The sequence below is a fragment of the Heteronotia binoei genome, chromosome 8, assembly GCF_032191835.1.
Source record: "Heteronotia binoei isolate CCM8104 ecotype False Entrance Well chromosome 8, APGP_CSIRO_Hbin_v1, whole genome shotgun sequence".
NCBI classification, from domain to species: domain Eukaryota; kingdom Metazoa; phylum Chordata; class Lepidosauria; order Squamata; family Gekkonidae; genus Heteronotia; species Heteronotia binoei.
In genome coordinates, this window is record NC_083230.1 from 112913636 (window position 1) to 112932638 (window position 19003).

At 47.4% G+C, this 19003-nt stretch overlaps 1 protein-coding gene across 4 annotated transcripts in view; it reads left to right on the plus strand.

The window, feature by feature from the left end:
• SOX5 (SRY-box transcription factor 5) overlaps positions 1 to 19003 on the plus strand; it is an 871788-nt gene that overhangs the window by 830378 nt on the left and 22407 nt on the right. For all 4 annotated transcript variants that reach the window (XM_060245898.1, XM_060245895.1, XM_060245896.1 and 1 more), the window contains 2 exons: positions 11591 to 11699; positions 17186 to 17359. In XM_060245898.1, coding sequence (XP_060101881.1) covers positions 11591 to 11699; positions 17186 to 17359 — 283 coding nt within the window. The remainder of the gene's footprint in view (positions 1 to 11590; positions 11700 to 17185; positions 17360 to 19003) is intronic.

A 19003-nucleotide genomic window follows, 5' to 3' on the forward strand; every position in this document is an offset into this window, starting at 1 on the left:
GCTCAGGGGCATGATAGGATCCCTCCGGGGACCTGATTCAGCCCCCAGACTACGTGTTTGACACCCCTGCACTAGACAGTGCCAGATTAAACCCTGTGGAGGTCCCTAGGAGGCCAAAATCTCGAGAATCTCCTTCCAAATTATCTCAGAGTCGGAGTGCCTGCCCCACCACCCATGGCCCCTGCTGCAACCTGCAGGCACCTTCTCAAAAGCTCCTTTGACAATACTGCAGGGGAGAGGCAGAGAGAGGCAAACTTGGCAACGACGCCAGCAGCCGCAGCACCAGGCAAATCGGGCAAAGAGATGCTCAGTTGCTGGCTGCGTATGCAGGCTCCAAGGGCTGCAAGCAGGGGGGAAACCGGGGGGTGGGGGGAGAGCCAGCCCAGAGCCCCTAAATGTTTGATTAGAACGGTTAAAAGTTTGGTTAGAATGGATATAAGGAAGTCCTTCTTCACCCAAAGGGTGATTATGTGGAATTCACTGCCACAGGAGGTGGTGGCGGCTACAAGCATAGCCAGTTTCAAGAGGGGATTGGATAAAAATACGGAGCAGAGGTCCATCAGTGGCTATTAGCCACAGCATATTATTGGAACTGTCTGGGGCAGTGATGCTCTGTATTCTTGGTGCTTGGGGGAGGGGGCAAAGTGGAAGGGCTTCTAGACCCACTTGTGAACCTCCTGATGGCACTTGGGTTTTCTTTGGCCACTGTATGGCACAAAGTGTTGGACTGGATGGGCCATTGGCCTGATCCAACATGGCTTCTCTTATGTTCTTATGGGGGCCCATAGGCCAGTACCTACTTAGCTTAATTGTTAATCCGGCCTTGCCGCTAGAGGCCGTTTTGAGGCACTGGGTTCAGGAATTGATGAAATCTTTAGCTAGCATAATCGGTGCCACCGGTATGGAACCGCTGAGTCCAGAGTGGGAAGAGAAGAGGCAGGATCGTCACCAAGGGAATGCTGGCACGTTGTTTCTTTTTCTCCCCGGGAAGCCTTTCTGCTTGGGAAACGCCTCTCTGGAGGACCGGGTTCACATTCAGAAGGAAAAAAAATTGTGATGTTGTTTTTAACATAATGAGATTCTTATTTAGATATTTCTAAATGTGCCCAGAGCAGTGTGGGCAGGCAATTAAAGCCTGCCTGGTAAATAATGAATGCGGGGGGGCGGGGAAGGCATTCAAGAGAAGACTTTAATCGGCACCAGGACGAGAGCAACATATGAGCATTCAGGAGAGACTGGGTGTCTTGCTTTTTTTCTCCTTCTTGAAGGAAAAAGGAAACATTTACAAAGCTCTATCAGTGTGGGCTCCCGAAAGGAAAAGCCCTTGCCAGCATCTTCTTGAGGGAGAAATGAAATTTCTGAGAAGAATCTGCTAGCACAGGGGTGTCAAACATGCGGCCCAGGGGCCGAATCAGACCCCCCCCCCCCAAGAGGGCTCCTGTCAGGCCCCTAAGCAACTGGCTCTTGTCTACTTCCTTCTCCCTCTCTCTTGCTTCCTTCTGCATCTCAGCTTGCTTTGCCAGGCTTGCTCAATCGCAAAGGAGCTACAGAGCAAAACCTTGATTTTCTCCATTGGTTGAGGCTCCTGGTCCCCTGGGGAGGGAGGGAAAGAGCCAGAGCTTCTTTTGCCCAGTTCCATGGATCTTTTGGGAGAGATACAAAGAAAGCACCTTTAAGACCAACAAGTGCTAATGTTTTAAGCATATTTTATTTAAAGATTTTTTTTTTAAACTTTAGTCATGTTTGTCTGTGTCATGTTTGTCTGACTCTTATCTGAGAGAACCGGGTTTGATTCCCCTCTCCTCCACTTGCACCTGCTGGAATGGCCTTGGGTCAGCCATAGCTTTCACAGGAGTTGTTCTTGAAAGGGCAGTTTCTTGGAGAGCCCTCTCAGCCCCACCCACCTCACAGGGTGTCTGTTGTGGTGGGGGGGAGGTAAAGGAGATTGCAAGGGTTTTTTTTTTTTAAAAGAAATCTTTAGTTGTGTTTGTCAGTGTCCTTAAAAAAATTATATCTCTGCTACCTAAAATAGGTACACACGTGGCCCGGCCCAGTCCGTCAAGGTTTTATATAGGTCAGATCCGGCCCTCATAACAAATGAGTTCGACACCCCCGAGCAGATCCTAATGACTGTGAAAGTGCCTAAGCAGAACAGGCACCTTCCAGAATAGCCATCAGGTTCCACAAAGCATCTGTATCCATCGCAGACACAGGAACTCCAATGCACACTAGGCTTGCCAATCCCCAGGTCCCAGCAGGGGTTCTTCTGCTTTCCAGTCTCCTTCCTGCCCCCAGTCAGCTGGCCGATGGGAGGAAGCCCCGCCCCCAAAGACACCATGTGAATTTTTTCCCCTCCGGAGGCTCCAGTCTCCGATTGGAAAGGCTTCCTCTTGGGATAGGGTGTCTGTGTTACTTGGAAGAAGTTGGCTGCAACTCGTGAGTAGAGAGGCCAATCCCTCACTTCAGAGTCACCAGAAAAAGGGGGGGGGAGAGGGGAGGAACGTCTGCTTAGCACTTCGTTATTCCCTATGTGGAGATTGGGCTCTGGGGGAGCTGTTTTTTGAGATAGAGGCACCAAATATTCAGTATAGTATCTAGTGCCTCTCCCCAAAGTACCCCCCAAGTTTCAAAACGATTGGACCTGGGGGTCCAATTCTATGAGCCCCAAAAGAAGGTGCCCCTATCCTTCATTATTTCCTATGGAAGGAAGACATTTAAAAAGGTTTGCTGTCCCTTTAAATGTGATGGCCAGAATTCCCTTGGAGTTCAATTATGCTTGTCACACCCTTGTTCCTGGCTCCACCCCCAATGTCTCCTGGCTCCACCCCCAGAGTCTCCTGGCTCCACCCCCAAAGTCCCCAGATATTTCTTGAATTGGACTTGGCAACCCTAGTGCACACGTGGTGCTGTCCTGCTCCTAATGTCTTTCCCATTTGTGGAGGTGGAAAGTGCTGTCAAGTCACAGCTGACTTCTGGTGACCCCCCCGGGAGTGTTCAAACTCATTTGTTACAAGGGCCAGATCTGGCATAAATGAGACCTTGTCAGGCTGGGCCGTGTGTGTCATAAAATTTAATGCCAGGTAGCAGAGATGGAAACTTTATAAAGGACACAAACACAAGTAAAGATTTTTAAAAAAAAAAAAACTTTAAGAATGCTTTAGAGATTAGCACTCTTGCAATATTTTGTTTATTTAACAGTTTCTGATAACTGACACCTCTTGCTCTGAATTAGTGCATTAAAATCTGGAGACAATGTCTGTGCTGTAGCAATCTGAAGTATGCTGCTCAAGTGTTGTTCAGGTGTGTGTCATAAGACCCTGGAGAGCTGCTGCTAGTCTGAATGGACAGTACTGACCTTGATGGACCCTGTGGTCTGATTCAGTAGAAGGCAGCTTCATCTGTTCATGTGTACTTTGCATAGAATGTGTCATTGCTGTATCGCTCCTTCCACAACAGGTGCTTTTTGGTTTGGGTCGTTTTTCCCTTCTCCATCCATCCCGTCCAACAGCATTGCACTTCCAGCCGTCCTGACGAACCTCCCCTTAGAACACAGGCTGCAGACCCAAAATCTGAAATCATTAATCATGACTTTTTAAAAACTCCCGGTTTCATCCCCTCTAACCTCCCCCTCCCTTCACGTTCTCCTCGTAGAGGTTTTGCTTGAATAAAACCCACCCCCTTCCTCGATTTTACTGTATTTAATTTATGGATTATCGTGTCCCTTGTTCGAATCAAATAACCTTTCCTGGTCTCCCAGGTGTTCTTGTTTCTCTTTTGTTTGTGTTTTTCTCCCTTTAGCTATCTCGTTTTTTTTTCTTGCCGCTGCAGTGGCAGTTAGTTAACTGTAACGCCTGGGCCTGCTTCAGCCTCACCAAACTGCTCTGTTGTTTTATAATTAAGTCTTTTTGTGACTCCTTTTCTACCTCCCCTGTCCCATGGCCTCCTGCCCGCCCGCCAGCCCGCTCTCGTTCCCCCACGCAGAGATTGACTGCGGGTTCACTTAAGTCAAGGCTCAGAGGGGCACAATGAAAACGGGGCTGACTGTTTTGACTTCGCTCTGTTTCAGAGTGACATCCTCTGAGGATTCTCTCAACTTTCCCTTTTATAGCGACTACTTGAATTATTTTATTATACCGCATGTTTTAGTAGCGGGAGGTGAGGGGTCACCTTGTCGCCGAAACAAGAGTTTGTGTTTCCCTCCCCTTATCGCATCTGCATTCTGCAGAGAGAGGCAGCGGAGAGCCGCAAAAAAAGTTGCAGCATGCAACTGGGAGCACCCGGAACTGTTTTTCCATCCCGCGTGATGATTTGGTGGTGCAGGCACAGTCCCGCATCTGAAGATATTTTGCAGCAATGATTAATTCAGGAGGATAGGATTTTATCCCATTCTGGAACTTCACTGTGGAAGTTCACTTCTCCTTAATTCCAGTTCAACTAGAAGAAGTTTCATGCCGGAACTGGATCATGCGCAGTTCAATGCAGCTTCCAGTCTATCATGATCCTGGGCCTGGTGAGGCCTGCAGGTCTCAGGGAAGCCTGCTTAGGAGTTACTGGGAAAAGCCTAAATCTCCCAGGATCCCCTCTGTCCCGCTGATTGGGTAGCAAGGGGTTTGCAGGGAAACAGGCCTAGAGAGGGGTGGGGCCGGGGAGGAGAAGATAAAAGGGCCAAGCCCAGGAAGTGGGTGTTCTTTCCCTGGAAGGCTTAGCTGGAAGCAGGGGTGAAACCCTTACCCAAGGGGGTAAGTGCTGGTAAGAGTAGGGACTGTAAGATAGACGCATTAGGGCATTTGTTTATTTTCCCTTCACCCTTTTACTAGTTAATGCACCTTGTTAATTTATATTGCACTGGAATAAACCTTTTTGTTGTTGTTTACTCTGCCTGGTCCTCACGCCCATTATTTGGCCTAGCTAAGGGAGGCCTGAAGGGCTTGGGAGGGGACTCTGGGCCTTCTCAAGTGGAACCCTTAACCCAGAGTGGTGGCAGCAATTTGGTAAGACCCCTCTGAGTCGTGACACAGTCCTTTGATCCCCTTCCCACAAGGCTGGATTAACAATTAGACCGAGTAGGCACCGGTCTAGGGGCCCCCACACCTTTAGGGGCCCCAGGCCGGTTTGCCTCTCTCTGCCTCTCCTCCACAGCTTTGTCAAAGGGACTTTTGAGAAGGTGCCTGCAGGAGATAATTTGTGAAGGGGACCCTAACTTCAACTTCCTAGGGGCCTCCACAGGGTTTAATCCAGCACTGCCTTCCCGCCTTCCTATGTTATCAGTAAGCATGTGTGAATGGATCAAACGCCAGTTTCAGATGCGATTGCACGTAGGATTGCATTCAGATCACTTTTTGGTGGTATTGTATAAGTATGCACAAGACCACATGAGCTGAAACCTGCACCATAAGAATCTCGATGCATTTGTTCTCATGATCATTTCAAGGCACTTTTTAAAACCCATATTTTATCATGCATGCGTACAGGACTTTTTTTTGTAGCAGGAACTCCTTTGCATATTAGGCCACACACCCCTAATGTAGCCACGCCTCCAAGAGCTTACAGTAGGCCCTGAGCTAATAGCCCTGTAAGCTCTTGGAGAGCCCCGTGGCGCAGAGTGGTAAAGCTGCAGTACTGCAGTCCTAAGCTCTGCTCGCGACCTGAGTTTGATCCCAGCGGAAGCTGGGTTCAGGTAGCCGGCTCAAGGTTGACTCAGCCTTCCATCCTTCCGATGTGGGAAAATGAGCTCCCAGCTTGCTGGGAGGAAAGTGTAGATGACTGGGGAAGGCAATGGCAAACCACCCCGTAAAAAGTCTGCCGTGAAAACATTGTGAAAGCAACGTCACCCCCAGAGTCGGAAAACAACTGGTGCCTTTTTAAGCTCTTGGAGGTTTGGCTACATCAGGGGTGTGTGGCTTAATATGCAAAGGAGTTCCTGCTACAAAAAAAAGCCCTGCCTGGTGTGTATATGATTAATGTACAGGTGTGTGCGTGTGAGAGGGGGGAAATTGCAAAGGAAATGTAACAGCCAGGGTGAGGTTAGGGCACCACAGTCAGCACATAGGAAACCTGGAACAGCCAGGGCACACTTATACAAGTTCCTTTTGGTGGCCCTGAGGACCACCAAATTGCTCCTCAGAAAGCCATCACCTGCTCTCCAAAAACAGGAGAGCAAACAAAAAAGGTGCACGTCTTGGTGGAACAACCAATCATCTACCATTGAGTAATAGTTACACTTGGAGTAGGATCTGGGAGAACCAGCGTTCGATCCCCAGTGAAGCCATGCAGTCTCATTGTGGGACCTCGGGCCAATCAAACGCTCTCATCCTAACCTACCTCACAGGGTTGTTGTGAGGATAAAATGTAGGAGACAAGAATGACTGAAGCCATTTTGGATCTTCGTTGGGGACAGAAACAGGTTAGAATGGAGTAAATTAAAAATTTAAAAAATGGGGGTAGCCACAGAGAAGGCACTGCTCCTTGTGCATGCCACATCCTGTAACCTCAAGAGAACAGTCTAATCAGAGCCTCCTTGGCGGATTTTCAAGTCAAGTAGAATTTATTGTACGAGGCCACTACAGGTTAAAAAGCCGCTACAGGTAAAAAAAAAAACACAAGAAAAGAAACATAAACAAAAAAGCAGTGAACAATAAATCAAAGCAAGGTTAAAAACACATAAAAACAACTTTACCAAAATAGAGCGTTCAATAAAGTACTTCAGCCTTTAAGTGCAGCTCTGGTTTGTATTTTCTTAGTGGTAAGCTACAGTATTGCAGTCCAAGCCCTGCTCATGACCTGAGTTCAATCCCAGTGGAAGCTGGTTTCAGGTATCCAGCTCAAGGTTGACTCAGCCTTCCATCCTTCCGAGGGCAGTAAAATGAGTACCCAGCTTGCTGGGAGTAAAGTGTAGATGACTGGGGAAGGCAATGGCAAACCACCTTATAGCAGCGCCTGCCTCACGGCCTCACCGGATCTCTTTCTTTCAGTCTCTTCGGGGTATTTTACTTGTTTATTTGATGGGACCACAGCAGCTTTGTTTGTTCTTCCCACAAAATATAGGCTCTTGAGAACTTTAACTTAAACCACAGATTTATTATAACACAAAGTTCTTAACTTGGGGATATGGGAGATATTTACACAGGCTAAAACGTTGTTCAGTTGTTCCAGGCTTTACATTCACTTTAACTTTCTTGAATTTCTTAGTCACACAGTTCACAGTTTCCCTTTAACTCACTCTCCACCTCTAGCCAAGGTCTGGCCTCTTGGGATTGATGTGTCTAGTCTCACCCCTCGACTGGAGTCTCTTTCTCAGCCCTTCTTGGTGTCTCAGACCCACATCCACTCCCTCATCCACCTCTCTAGATCTTCAGAGTAGTCCCTAGGTGTCTGTGACCGTTCAGGTCTTGACTGACTCACACACACACAGCCCTCTTGGCTGGTTTTGTTGAGCTTGCAGCCTCTGGAAGTCTTTCCCGCCGCTGTCTCAAGCTCCTTCACAGGATCAGCTGTCCTCTCAGCCTCTCTGGCAGGCTCGAACTGACCCTCTCAGTCTCTGTCAGGTCCCCACTGACAGACTTCTCTGACAGGCCTCCACTCTGTCAGACATCAACTGACTGACTGACTGAATCACTGCCTCAGCAGCTTCTCTCACTCAACTACTTTACCTCCCTGAGAGCTCCCAGCACTTTGCCCCCACCCTCAGGTCACCTGACGCAGCCCTGTGCATCTTCAGTTTATGGTTAACCCATTGCTTTCCGTCACACACCTCTTTAAAAGTCTGCCTTGAAAACATCGTGATGCAACGTCACCTCAGAGTCAGAGACGACTGGTGCTTGGACCTTTACCTATTACCTTTAGTCACCCAAGCAAACTACACCGCTCTGGAGGAGTCATACTCATCAGAGTGAGAAAAGGATAATCTCTCCTTCCCTATGGAAAGATGTAAGCCAAGGGCCCATAAGTTTTTTGAGCTGGCAGCCACTTCTGCACTTCTGACAGAGGGTGGTGAGCGCAATGCCAAAATGGTTGTTCCAAAGGGTGGAGTCAACCACAAAATGGCTGCCATGGGGGGTGGAGCTGACCACAAAACGTGAGGGAGTGAGGTCATGCATAACTCTAAAAGTAACACAGAAGCTCTGTTTAATGGGATGCCTTTTTAAAATGAACATATTATTTCTTTAAAAACTGTCTGGTCTATTCAGTCACGTGATAAAGATCTCTGGGCTGTGGTGGCAGCGACCGTCAAAAAAAAAATCTGCACGTCACATCTCCAGTGGCCAATCAGAGGCCCTACAAGGCAAAAGCCCCACCGGGCCCCATTTAATTCCTAACAGCACTTGGCAGGCACCAACAAAGGAGTTGGCAGGCACTGTGTTGCCAACAGGTAGCATATTGAGGACTCCTTTAAAATCTCAGCAAGAAATTTCCTCCTGGGCTCCATACAGAGGGCAGAACTAGGGTTGCCAATCTTCGGGTGGGGCAGGGTAAAGGTACAAAAACCTCCGCAAAAACCAGCTTCAACAATAAAGAAATTTAAGTGTAATTTACAAAATACTTATAACACAACTAAACATATCAAAAGTGAAGTAAATCACAATTTCAAGTGACAGAACACTGACCACACCCGAACCCATAGTACTTAAGTCTTTAAGCATGACATTTCTTGAACTGAAGATCCGGGCTGCGGTGAAAAAAGGTCGATATTCAAATGGAGCGCAACGCTCCAGTCTTTTTGGTGAACAGAGGAGCAGAATGATACAACGCAGCGAGGCATCAGAACGCGACAGAGTTGCGCTATTCTCTCTGTTTCACACAGTGCTTCAACGAGCTGCGTAAACAATTTTAAGCTTTAAACATCATTCATAAAAATACATGAATACTTCCAATAATTATAAAACTACTTACAAACCTTCAAGAGTCCATTACTAAAATACTTTCCTAAGGAGAGCAACACGGAGGTTTTTGTACCTTTACCCGGCTCCACATATCCGCGCTTCTCTGTTGTGTTGCAATCTTCAGGTGGGAGCAGGGGATCCCCCGGTTTGGATGCCCTCCCCCCACTTCAGGGTCATGAGAAAGCAGGGGGAGGAGAAGGAAATGTCTGCTGGGCACTCCATTATTCCCTATGGGGAGAGATTCTCATAGACTATAATGGAGAATTGATCTGTGGGTATCTGGGGCTCGGGGGAGGCTGTTTTTTGAGATAGAGGCACCAAATTTTCAGCATGGCATCCAGTCCCTCTCCCCAAAATACCCTCCATGTTTCAAAAAGATTAGACCAAGGGGTCCAATTCTATGAGACCCAAAAGAAGGTGCCCCTATCCTTCATTATTTCCAATGAAGGCATTTAAATGCTGTGCGGTCCCTTTAAATGTGATGGCTAGAACTCCCTTTGGGGTTCAGTCATGCTTGTCACAACCTTGCTCCTGGCTCCACCCCCAAAGTCCCCAAATATTTCTTGAATTGGACTTGGCAACCCTAGGCAGAACAAAATATAATGTGGGTAGGGTTGCTAGATAAAAGCTCCGTGGCGCAGAGTGGTAAAGCTGCAGTCGGAGCCCTCTGCTCACGACCTGAGTTCGATCCCAGCAGAAGCTGGTTCAGGTAGCCAGCTCCAGGTCGACTCAGCCTTCCATCCTTCTGAGGTCAGTAAAATGAGTACCCAGCTTGCTGGGGGGGAAAGTGTAGATGACTGGGGAAGGCAATGGCAAACCACCGTGTAAAAGTCTGTTGTGAAAACGTTGTGAAAGCAACGTCATTCCAGAGTCGGAAATGACTGGTGCCTTTTTAAGCTCTTGGAGGTTTGGCTACATCAGGGGTGTGTGGCTTAATATGCAAAGGAGTTCCAGAAGAAGTTAGAGCCTTGCGGAACTTTGTCCAGTTCCGCAAAGTCTGCAATACAACATTATTTCAGCTTGCCTTTAACTGAATTGCCAATATAGTAGCATAAAAGGATACCTAAGAGCACTGAATGCCACTGGAAACTAAACGATATTAGCACCAAAACTGTTTTAAACTGCTATACTGTGGATCGGATGAATTGTTTAAATGTTGAATTGAATGAATTGTATTGTTACTGTGATCTACTATTTTATTGTTGTGAGCCGCCCTGAGCATAAGAACATAAGAACATAAGAGAAGCCATGTTGGATCAGGCCAATGGCCCATTCAGTCCAACACACTGTGTCACATAAGAACATAAGAGAAGCCATGTTGGATCAGGCCAATGGCCTATTCAGTCCAACACTGTGTGTCACATAAGAACATAAGAGAAGCCACGTTGGATCAGGCCAGTGGCCCATCCAGTCCAACACTCTGTGTCACATAAGAGAAGCCATGTTGGATCAGGCCAATGGCCCATCCAGTCCAACACCTGGAAACCATTGCAATGTGCCTGCGGAAACCGTAAGTGATGTAGGCAGGTCAGGGATGCTGGGAGCGACGCTCTAGTTTGGGGGCAAAACCAGGGCTTTCTTTGTAGCAGGAACTCCTTTGCATATTGGGCCACACCTCCCTGATGTAGCCAATCTTCCAAGAACTTACGGGGCTCTTAGTACAGGGCCTGTTGTAAGCTCCAGGAGGATTGGCCACATCAGGAGTGTATGGCCTAATATGCTAAGGTGTTCCTGCTACAAAAAAAGCTCTGGGCAAACTCTATTAGTCAGAGTGACTTCTACCGCAGGGTTTTGCCCCATCTCCCTGATGTGCTACGTCACTTTTTTACACTTCCAGTTTATGTTGGCATGTTGCACTGCTCTTCCCCACTCCCAGAAAGCCCCTCCCCTACCGGCGCAACAATCAGACCTGGGAACCCCAAATGTGGGGGTGGAAACTCTTAAAGATCAGGAGGGTTTCTGTGGGAGTTCTGGCCTCTTAGCCAAGAGCAGAGGGGGGGGTGTCACGAAGACCCCTGTCTTGTGCATTACTGGATGGCACAGCAGGGGTCATTTTGTAGAAAAATAGGTGGTGGAGCTCATCCGGAGATTGTTATGCAGCTGCACCTCCTATTCAGCGGACAAGGTAGGAAGGTGGGGAGGAAGAGGGGGAACCCTCAGAAAGGTTCAGGAGCTGCGCTTCCATGAGCTCCTGCTGAGGTCAAGGCCTGTGGCACAGTGATCCTTTGCAAGCATTCCAAGCCCGGATGTCAAGCGATACGTCAGGCAAACCCGATGTCTTTGGCGATTCTGTGGCTCAACAAACGAAAGATGTCGCTCAGTTTCCCTGCAGCGTAAAAAAACAGAAGAGGAGCCAACTGCAAAGTGGGCTAGTGGGGAGGGGGGGGCTTCGGTGCGTGGGGGTCACCCCAGTCTGAATTTCGCACCTTTTTGAAGTTTGCTCATCATCGGCTCATCAGTTGTCTTTTCATATGGAAGGTGGCGAAGGCTCAAGCCCATCCGTCTTCCCACTCGTAACACCTCCCCGAAAAGTAATTACGCCTATGTGTGTGTTTTTCCTCCTTAAATTTATTTTTCCAAATGCCTTCATCGCTATTCGCCCGATCCCTCTCCTCTAGGGAGCCTCGCGAATTACCTACGGGCTTTTGCCGTTCCCCGTTGCACGTTCCTAAAACGGCCGCTTTGTGCCCTCTCTTCTCTTCCCCACCCAGGACAAAACGACACTGGAGAACTTGACTCAACAGCTGGCAGTAAAACAGAACGAGGACGGGAAGTTTAGCCACGCGATGATGGATTTCAACATGAGCGGAGACTCTGACGGTTAGTAGCGAAGGGCCTGGCCTCGTTGCCAGCTGCGTCTGTGCATCCAGCCGCCAGCCGAGAAACAAAAAGGATCGGCATCTTTAAGACATTAACATGGAGGGGGACACCCACTAAATAAGACTGGCGGGATTGATATGGGTTCAGAGGAGGAGAGTGGGGTTGATCAGCGGTCTAGCGGATGAATCCTCGGAGGAAAGGCGGAAGGAACTGGGCAAGTTTTGCCTGGAAAAAAGTAGACCAAAAGGAGACATGCTCACATGGGAGCCAGTCTGGCATAGGGTTAAGTGTGCGGACGCTTATCTGGGAGAACCGGGTTTGATTCCCCACTCCTCCACTTGCACCTGCTGGAATGGCCTTGGGTCAGCCATAGCTCTCGCAGGAGTTCTCCTTGAAAGGGCAGCTTCTGAGAGAGCTCTCTCAGTCCCACCCACCTCACAGGGTGTCTGTTATTGGGGGAGAAGATTCAGAGAGAAGGGCGGGGTATAAATCTGCAGTCTTCTTCTTCACATCCTTCAGATAGGTCAAGGATTGTCACATGGAAGAAGGCAAAGATTTGTTCTCAGCTGTTTCTAGAGGGCAAGACTAGATGTTGGCAGGGGTAGAATTCTAGCAGGAGCTCATTTGCATATTAGGCCACACACCCCTGATGTAGCCAATCCTCCAAGAGCTTACAAAAAAAGAGCCTCGTAAGCTCTTGGAGGATTGGCTACATCGGGGGTGTGGCCTAATATGCAAAGGAGCTCCTGCTAGAATTCCAACCCTGGATGTTGGGCTTAAGTTACAAGAGGATAGATGTCAGCTGAACTTTAAAGTAAACTTCTTAAGGACAGCAATTCAGCAATGGGATCAATTACTTCAGGAGTGTGAAGAGGTCATTGGAGGTGCTCTAGCTATGATTCCCTGTATTAAGTACAAAGTTGACAGCCTGTAGGGCAGGGTTGTCAAACTCATTTGTTGTGAGGGACGGATCTGACATAAATGAGACCTTGCCGGGCTGTGCCATGCGTGTCATAAAATGTAATGCCAGGTAGCAGAGATATTAACTTTATAAAGGTCACAGACAAACACAAAGAATTTTTTTTTAAAAGCTTAAAATAGAACATGCTTAAAAATGTTAGCATTCGTTGGTCTTAAAGGTGCTTTCTTTATATCTCTCCCATGGGATCCAGGGAACTGGGCAAAGGAAGCTCTGGCTCTTTCCTTCCTTCCCCAGGGGACCAGGAGGGGGAGGAGCCTCAGCCAATAGAAGGAAGCTTGACTCGGTAGCTCTGCTGTGCAATTGAGTAAGCCTGGCAAAGTAGCCTATCCCCTCCCCCCTTCCTCCCCAAGGGAGGAGCCTCAGCCAATGGAGAAAATAGTGGCTTTGCTCCGTAGCTCCTGTGCGATTGAGCAAGCCTGGCATAGCAAGCTGTGATGTAGAAGGAAGCAAGAGTGAGGGAAAAGGAAGCAGATGGTGGCCAGTTGCTTGTGGGCCTGATAAGAGCCCTCCAGGGACCTGATTCTGCCCGGGCTGCATGGTTGACACCCCTGCTGTAGGGCCTCTTGGAACTCTATGAGTTTAAGTTAGACATTTCATGTTGCTGTAGGTCTTAAGGTGAATGTCCTTTTTCTCGACACCTCAAGATGGGTCACCAACACACCTTTGGATGCACACATGAATCTGCCTGGTACTGAATCAGGCCATTGGTCTCTCAGGGTCAGTACTATCTACTCAAACTGTCAGCAGCTCTCCTGGATCTCAGGTGAGATCTTTCCCATCAACTCCTACCTGACCCTTTTAACTGGAGACGCCAGGGATTGAACCTGGGACCTTCTGCATGCCAAGCCAATGCTCTACCGCTGAGCCATGGCCCCTCCCCTAAAATCTATGAAGATGAGAAGAAATATGCACCAGTCGGTCAGATGGAGAACTGAAACAGAGCTGTTCGGCCTTGGTTGAGGCATGTGGCTTATTTACAGGAGCAGATTTGGATTTGATGATAATTTTTATGCAATTCTGTATCTACGCCATTGCAAGGGTGTAAGAGCAAGGAAGCATAGCTGGGAATGTATTTGTTGCCTTTCTCAGGCCAATGTGTATATTCCGAAGGGCTTTTGTTTTGTAGCAGGACCTCCTTTGCATATTAGGCCACGCACCCCTGATGTAGCCAATCCTCCTGGAGCTTACAGTAGGCCCTGTACTAAGAGCCCTGTAAACTCTTGGAGGATTGGCTACATCAGGGGTGTGTGGCCTAATATGCAAAGGAGTTTCCGTTACAAAAAAAAGATCTGTTCCTTACTATGCACAAGAGAAGCATCCACTTGAAAATGCATGAACGACCATGAAGGTTGCATGTCACGTGCATGGACTTCCCTAGCAGCCCCGCATGCCCTGTGGTTCCCTGTCTGGTCTACTTTCAGTGGCAATGCAGGACTCGGCTCCTAAAGGGGGAAACCATTGCCAGGAAAATTCGGTAGTTAAGCCTTAGAAGATTGGAGCGCTCTTCCAAATGCACAGGGTAATATGAGTCATGGGTGTTTAAAGCGATTATTTCAGATATTTGCAACAAATGAAAACATGAAGTTTAGACCCCCTCAAATTCTTGCTTTGATTTCATTTTTGCCTTGTGTCGACTGAACTGTGATTTTTTTTCCCCTTTACATGCTGTTTCCCGTTTCCTCACGCCAAATTTATCACGAAAAAAAATGCATTGTAAGCGCATCTGTATATCAGCGCTGTGCATTCAGGGGTGGCCAACGGTAGCTCTCCAGATGGTTTTTTTTTTGCCTACAACTCCCATCAGCCCTAGCCAGCATGGCCAATGGCTGGGGCTGATGGGAGTTGTAGGCAAAAAAAAAAATCTGGAGGGCTACCATTGGCCACCCCTGCATTATATGAGTGGTATATGTTTTGAGGATGCAGTGTATGTATAAATACTATGTGCACTGGGTCCCAAAACAACGTGCATGCCTAACATAAATGCATCTACAAAAAACAGCAGTGGAAAGTAGAGAACCATGAACAAAAATATAAATGCATATGTAAGAAATGAAAAAGGGGACATTTGGTGGCCCCTAGTAGAGAATCAACAATCTTATGCCTTCCATCTCTGTATAAAGCTGGAACTGCAGAGCTGGAAAGGATCCATTCCATCCTATAGGATTTGCCAAGTCACCCCTGGCCACCAGCAGAGGAGGGGAGCAGTTTGCATCTGTGTAAGAGGCCATTAGGTACTGGCATGGGCTGGCGACATCAGTAAAAATCTAGATGCAATATTTGTCTTAGCACCCTTTTTTATCCTGCTTGCCTTCCCAAAGAGTTCAGGTTTATCCTCACAAAAGTCCAGTAAGCTGTTTGGCTAGGGATGGCCAAACTGTGGCTTGGAAGCCACTTGCGGTTCTTTCACACATATTGTGTGGCTCTTGAAGCCCCCACCACCGTTGACTTGCTTGGAAAGGACATTTGTCTCTCTTTCAATCACTTCTCCAAACCAAGCCAGCTGGCACCTTGGGGAATGCATTTAAAGTTAAAGTTGCTTTCTTTCCACCTCCATCTATCTCCTCCATCCCCCATCTATTTGCTTTCCTTCCTTCCTTCCTTCCTTCCTTCCTTCCTTCCTTCCTTCCTTCCTTCCTTCCTTCCTTCCTTCCTTCCTTCCTTCCTTCCTTCCTTCCTTCCTTCCTTCCTTCCTTCCCGTCTTGTGGCTCTGAAACATCTGACATTTATTCTATGTGGCTCTTAACATTAAGCAAGTTTGACCACCCCTGGGTTACGTTGAGAGAGAATTCCTGGGCTCAGGTGAGACCCTCTAGCAGAGTGGGGATTGATGCATGCCACCCTACACAGACCTGAGAGAAAAAATTGCCTTGCTAATCCCCCACATAGCCATACAGAGGGGCCTTTGCTCTCTCTCAGCCTTACCTACCTCATAAGGCTTTTGTGAGGATAAAATTAATTATGTATTTTAATGTTCCCCAACACAAATGCAGCTCTGAGCTCCTGGGATGAAGTCCTGTTTCTCCTCAATAAAGCTCATTTGGTGGGTACCCAGGGCGGAATGCTATGGCTCAGTGGTAGAGCGTCCGCCCGGCATGACAAAGGTTCCAGGTTCAATCCCCGGCATCTCCAGTTTAAAAGATCAGGCAGGAGGTGATGTGAGAGACTTTAGCCTGTGACCCTGGAGAGCTGCTTCCATTCTGAGTAGACACAGGGGTGGAATTCTAGCCGGAGTTCCTTTGCATATTAATCCACACTCACTGATGAGCCAATCCTCCAAAAGCTTACAAGGCTCTTTTTTGTAAGCTCTTGGAGGATTGGCTACATCAGGGGTGTGTGGTCTAATATGCAAAGGAGCTCCTGCTAGAATCCCACCCCTGAGTAGACAGTATTGACCTTGATGGATGGATGGTCTGATTCAGTATAAGGCAGCTTCATGTTTCCATGTGTTAACTTGCAATCTTTAGGAAGCACTTGAAGATGGTTTCATTTAGGACTGCATTTGATTAACTCACTAGCAATCCTAAATTGTTATTTTAAAGTTAGGTTCTTATGTCTTTTATTTTGCGTGTTTTATCTATGTTGTAAGCTGTCTCATGGTCCGTAAGGAAGAAAGATGGCAAATAGATGTTTTAAACAGTAAATGCTTAAAATCAGGGGTGTCAAACATCCCCCAGGGGGCTTTTATCAGGCCTCCGAGCAACTGGCTATCATCTGCTACCTTCTCCCTCTCTCTTGCTTATTTCTGAATCACAACTTGCTTTGCCAGGCTTGTTCAATTGATGACATAGGAGCTACAGAGCAAAGCCTGTATTTTCTCCATTGGCTGAGGCTTCTCCTTTGGAGAGGAAGTGGGGGAGGGATAGGTTGTTTTGCCAGGCTCTCTCAATTACACCAATCACAATTGATTGGTTTTCTACTGTGGTTTGCTGTTGTTTTTTTTACATTGTGTCAATTACACAGCAAAGCTACTGTGCCAAGCCTTTCTTCCTTCTATTGGCTGTAGCTCCTCCCCTCCTGGTCCCCTGGGAAGGAAGGAAAGAGCCAGGGCTTCCTTTGCCCAGTTCCCTGTTCGCACAGGAGAGATACAAAGAAAGCCCCTTTAAGACCAACAACTGCTGATGTTTTAAGCATATTTTATTTCAGTTTTTAAATCTTTAATTGTGTTTGTCTGTGTCCTTTATAAAGTTTGTATCTAAACTACCTGCCATTACATTTTATGACACACATGGCACGGTCCGACAAGGTGTCACTTACGTTGGATCCGGCCCTCATAACAAATGAGTTTGACACAAATGAGTTTCTAAAGTTTCTAAATAAGTTTCTAATGAGTTTCTAAACAAATGAGTTTCTAAATAAACACAAAGAGGAACAATCCTGACTATAAGTCAGAGTCTCATTTGAAAGAACACATCTTTCAACTGCTTAGAAGCTCAGTCCCCACTCCAAAGTTGATTTCCCCCCCCCTCTCTCTCTCCTTTTTCCCTTTCTTCCCCCAACTGTCTAGGAAGTGCGGGAGTCTCAGAATCTCGAATTTACCGGGAATCCAGAGGACGTGGGAGCAACGAGCCCCACATCAAGCGCCCGATGAACGCCTTTATGGTGTGGGCGAAAGACGAGCGACGGAAGATCCTGCAGGCCTTTCCTGACATGCACAACTCCAACATCAGCAAAATACTGGGTAAGGAAAAAGAAACGGGAGGTGTAGGACTCTGGTTATGAGTGAAACCGCTTGGACTGTTGGATTCAAATCCCACAGCAGCTTTGCGAACAGCAAGATTTCCGGGCCAAAGCTCCCTTTGAGAGTCAGTTTGGCATAGGGGTTAAGAGAGGTAGACTCTAATCTAGAGAATCAGGTTTGATTCCCCACTCCTCCTCCATAGGCTGGGTGACCCTGGGTCAATCACAATCTTCTCCGAGCTGTTCTCTTAAGAGCAGTTCTTTCAGAGCTCTTTCAGCCCCCACCTACCTCACAGGGTGTCTGTTGAGGTGAGAGGAAGGGAAGGAGACTCCAAGTGAAAGGTGGGATATAAATCCAATCTCCTCCTCCTCTTTTCTTCTTCTTCTTCTTCTTCTTCTTCTTCTTCTTCTTCTTCTTCTTCTTCTTCTTCTTCTTCTTCTTCTTCTTCTTCTTCTTCTTCGTGTAGTGGTTAAGTGTACAGACTCTTATCTGAGAGAACCTGGTTTGATTCTCCACTCTGATTGATATACTGTTTGTAAAGTTCATACCAGATGACATTCCACACTTCTTATAATAAGCTACAGACCATATGATTCATAATAGCGTAAAGTGCCCTGAATTCCAACATTCAATGCCCAGAAAAATTTCCTCTTATAGTCCGAACCCCATACTTGAACAACAGAAAGTGTTTTTAAGACTCGAACATCCGTTTTTTCCCGCTGGGTTGAGAAACTCCTTGTACCTCCTCCAAGGACATCATTTGGTATAAGCTTTACCAATAGTATATAAATATTTTGTATATATTTGTTAATAGGAGAGGCATTTTTCTTCAATCACTGTATTGTATGTTGGGTTACCCACCCTAAGGCTGGCATCCCTTCCCTCAGTCTGAAACGGGGCAGAATTCAGCCACCTTATGGGATGGGACGGTGGCTCAGTGGTAGAGCATCTGCTTGGGAAGCAGAAGGTCCCAGGTTCAGTCCCTGACATCTCCAAAAAAGGGTCTAGGCAAATAGGTGTGAAAATCCTCAGCTTGAGACCTTGGAGAGCCGCTGCCAGTCTGAGAAGACAATACTGACTTTGATGGACCAAGGGTCTGCTTCAGTATAAGGCAGCTTCATATGTTCACCTCCTTCTAGCATCCCATTCTGGGTAATACACAGAACAGCTCAGCCTGGCTTACAAAATCCAGCCACTGCAGAGATGTCTTTAAGGACAGGATCTGTGCCCACTATTGATTTCCCATTGTACGAAGATGCAGAGAGACCCACGAATCACCTACACGGGCAGGTAGGAATGGCTTTAATGGCGGCTCCTGCATTGATTAGATTAGCCAGAACAAAGCAAGATAAAGAAGTCTGCGTTTGTTCCAGCAATGATTTAAAAAAAAAAATCACACAAACAGATTTAACGCCAGTTTGCATCGATGAGCTTAGGCAGGCCCGAGATCCAAGAAGCTTGGCTCAGACGCCGGATTGAAGGCAGGCCTCGGTTAAACTTTGCCTTCAACTGGCCCCCAATCCTTGCAATCCACTCCCCTCACGCACACACGCACACCTGATGCCTGTTCATACAGAGAGTACAAAGAACGCTCGACCGTGTCTCTTCCCATCTCCCCTGATTGTTTTGGATAACAGTGCTCCA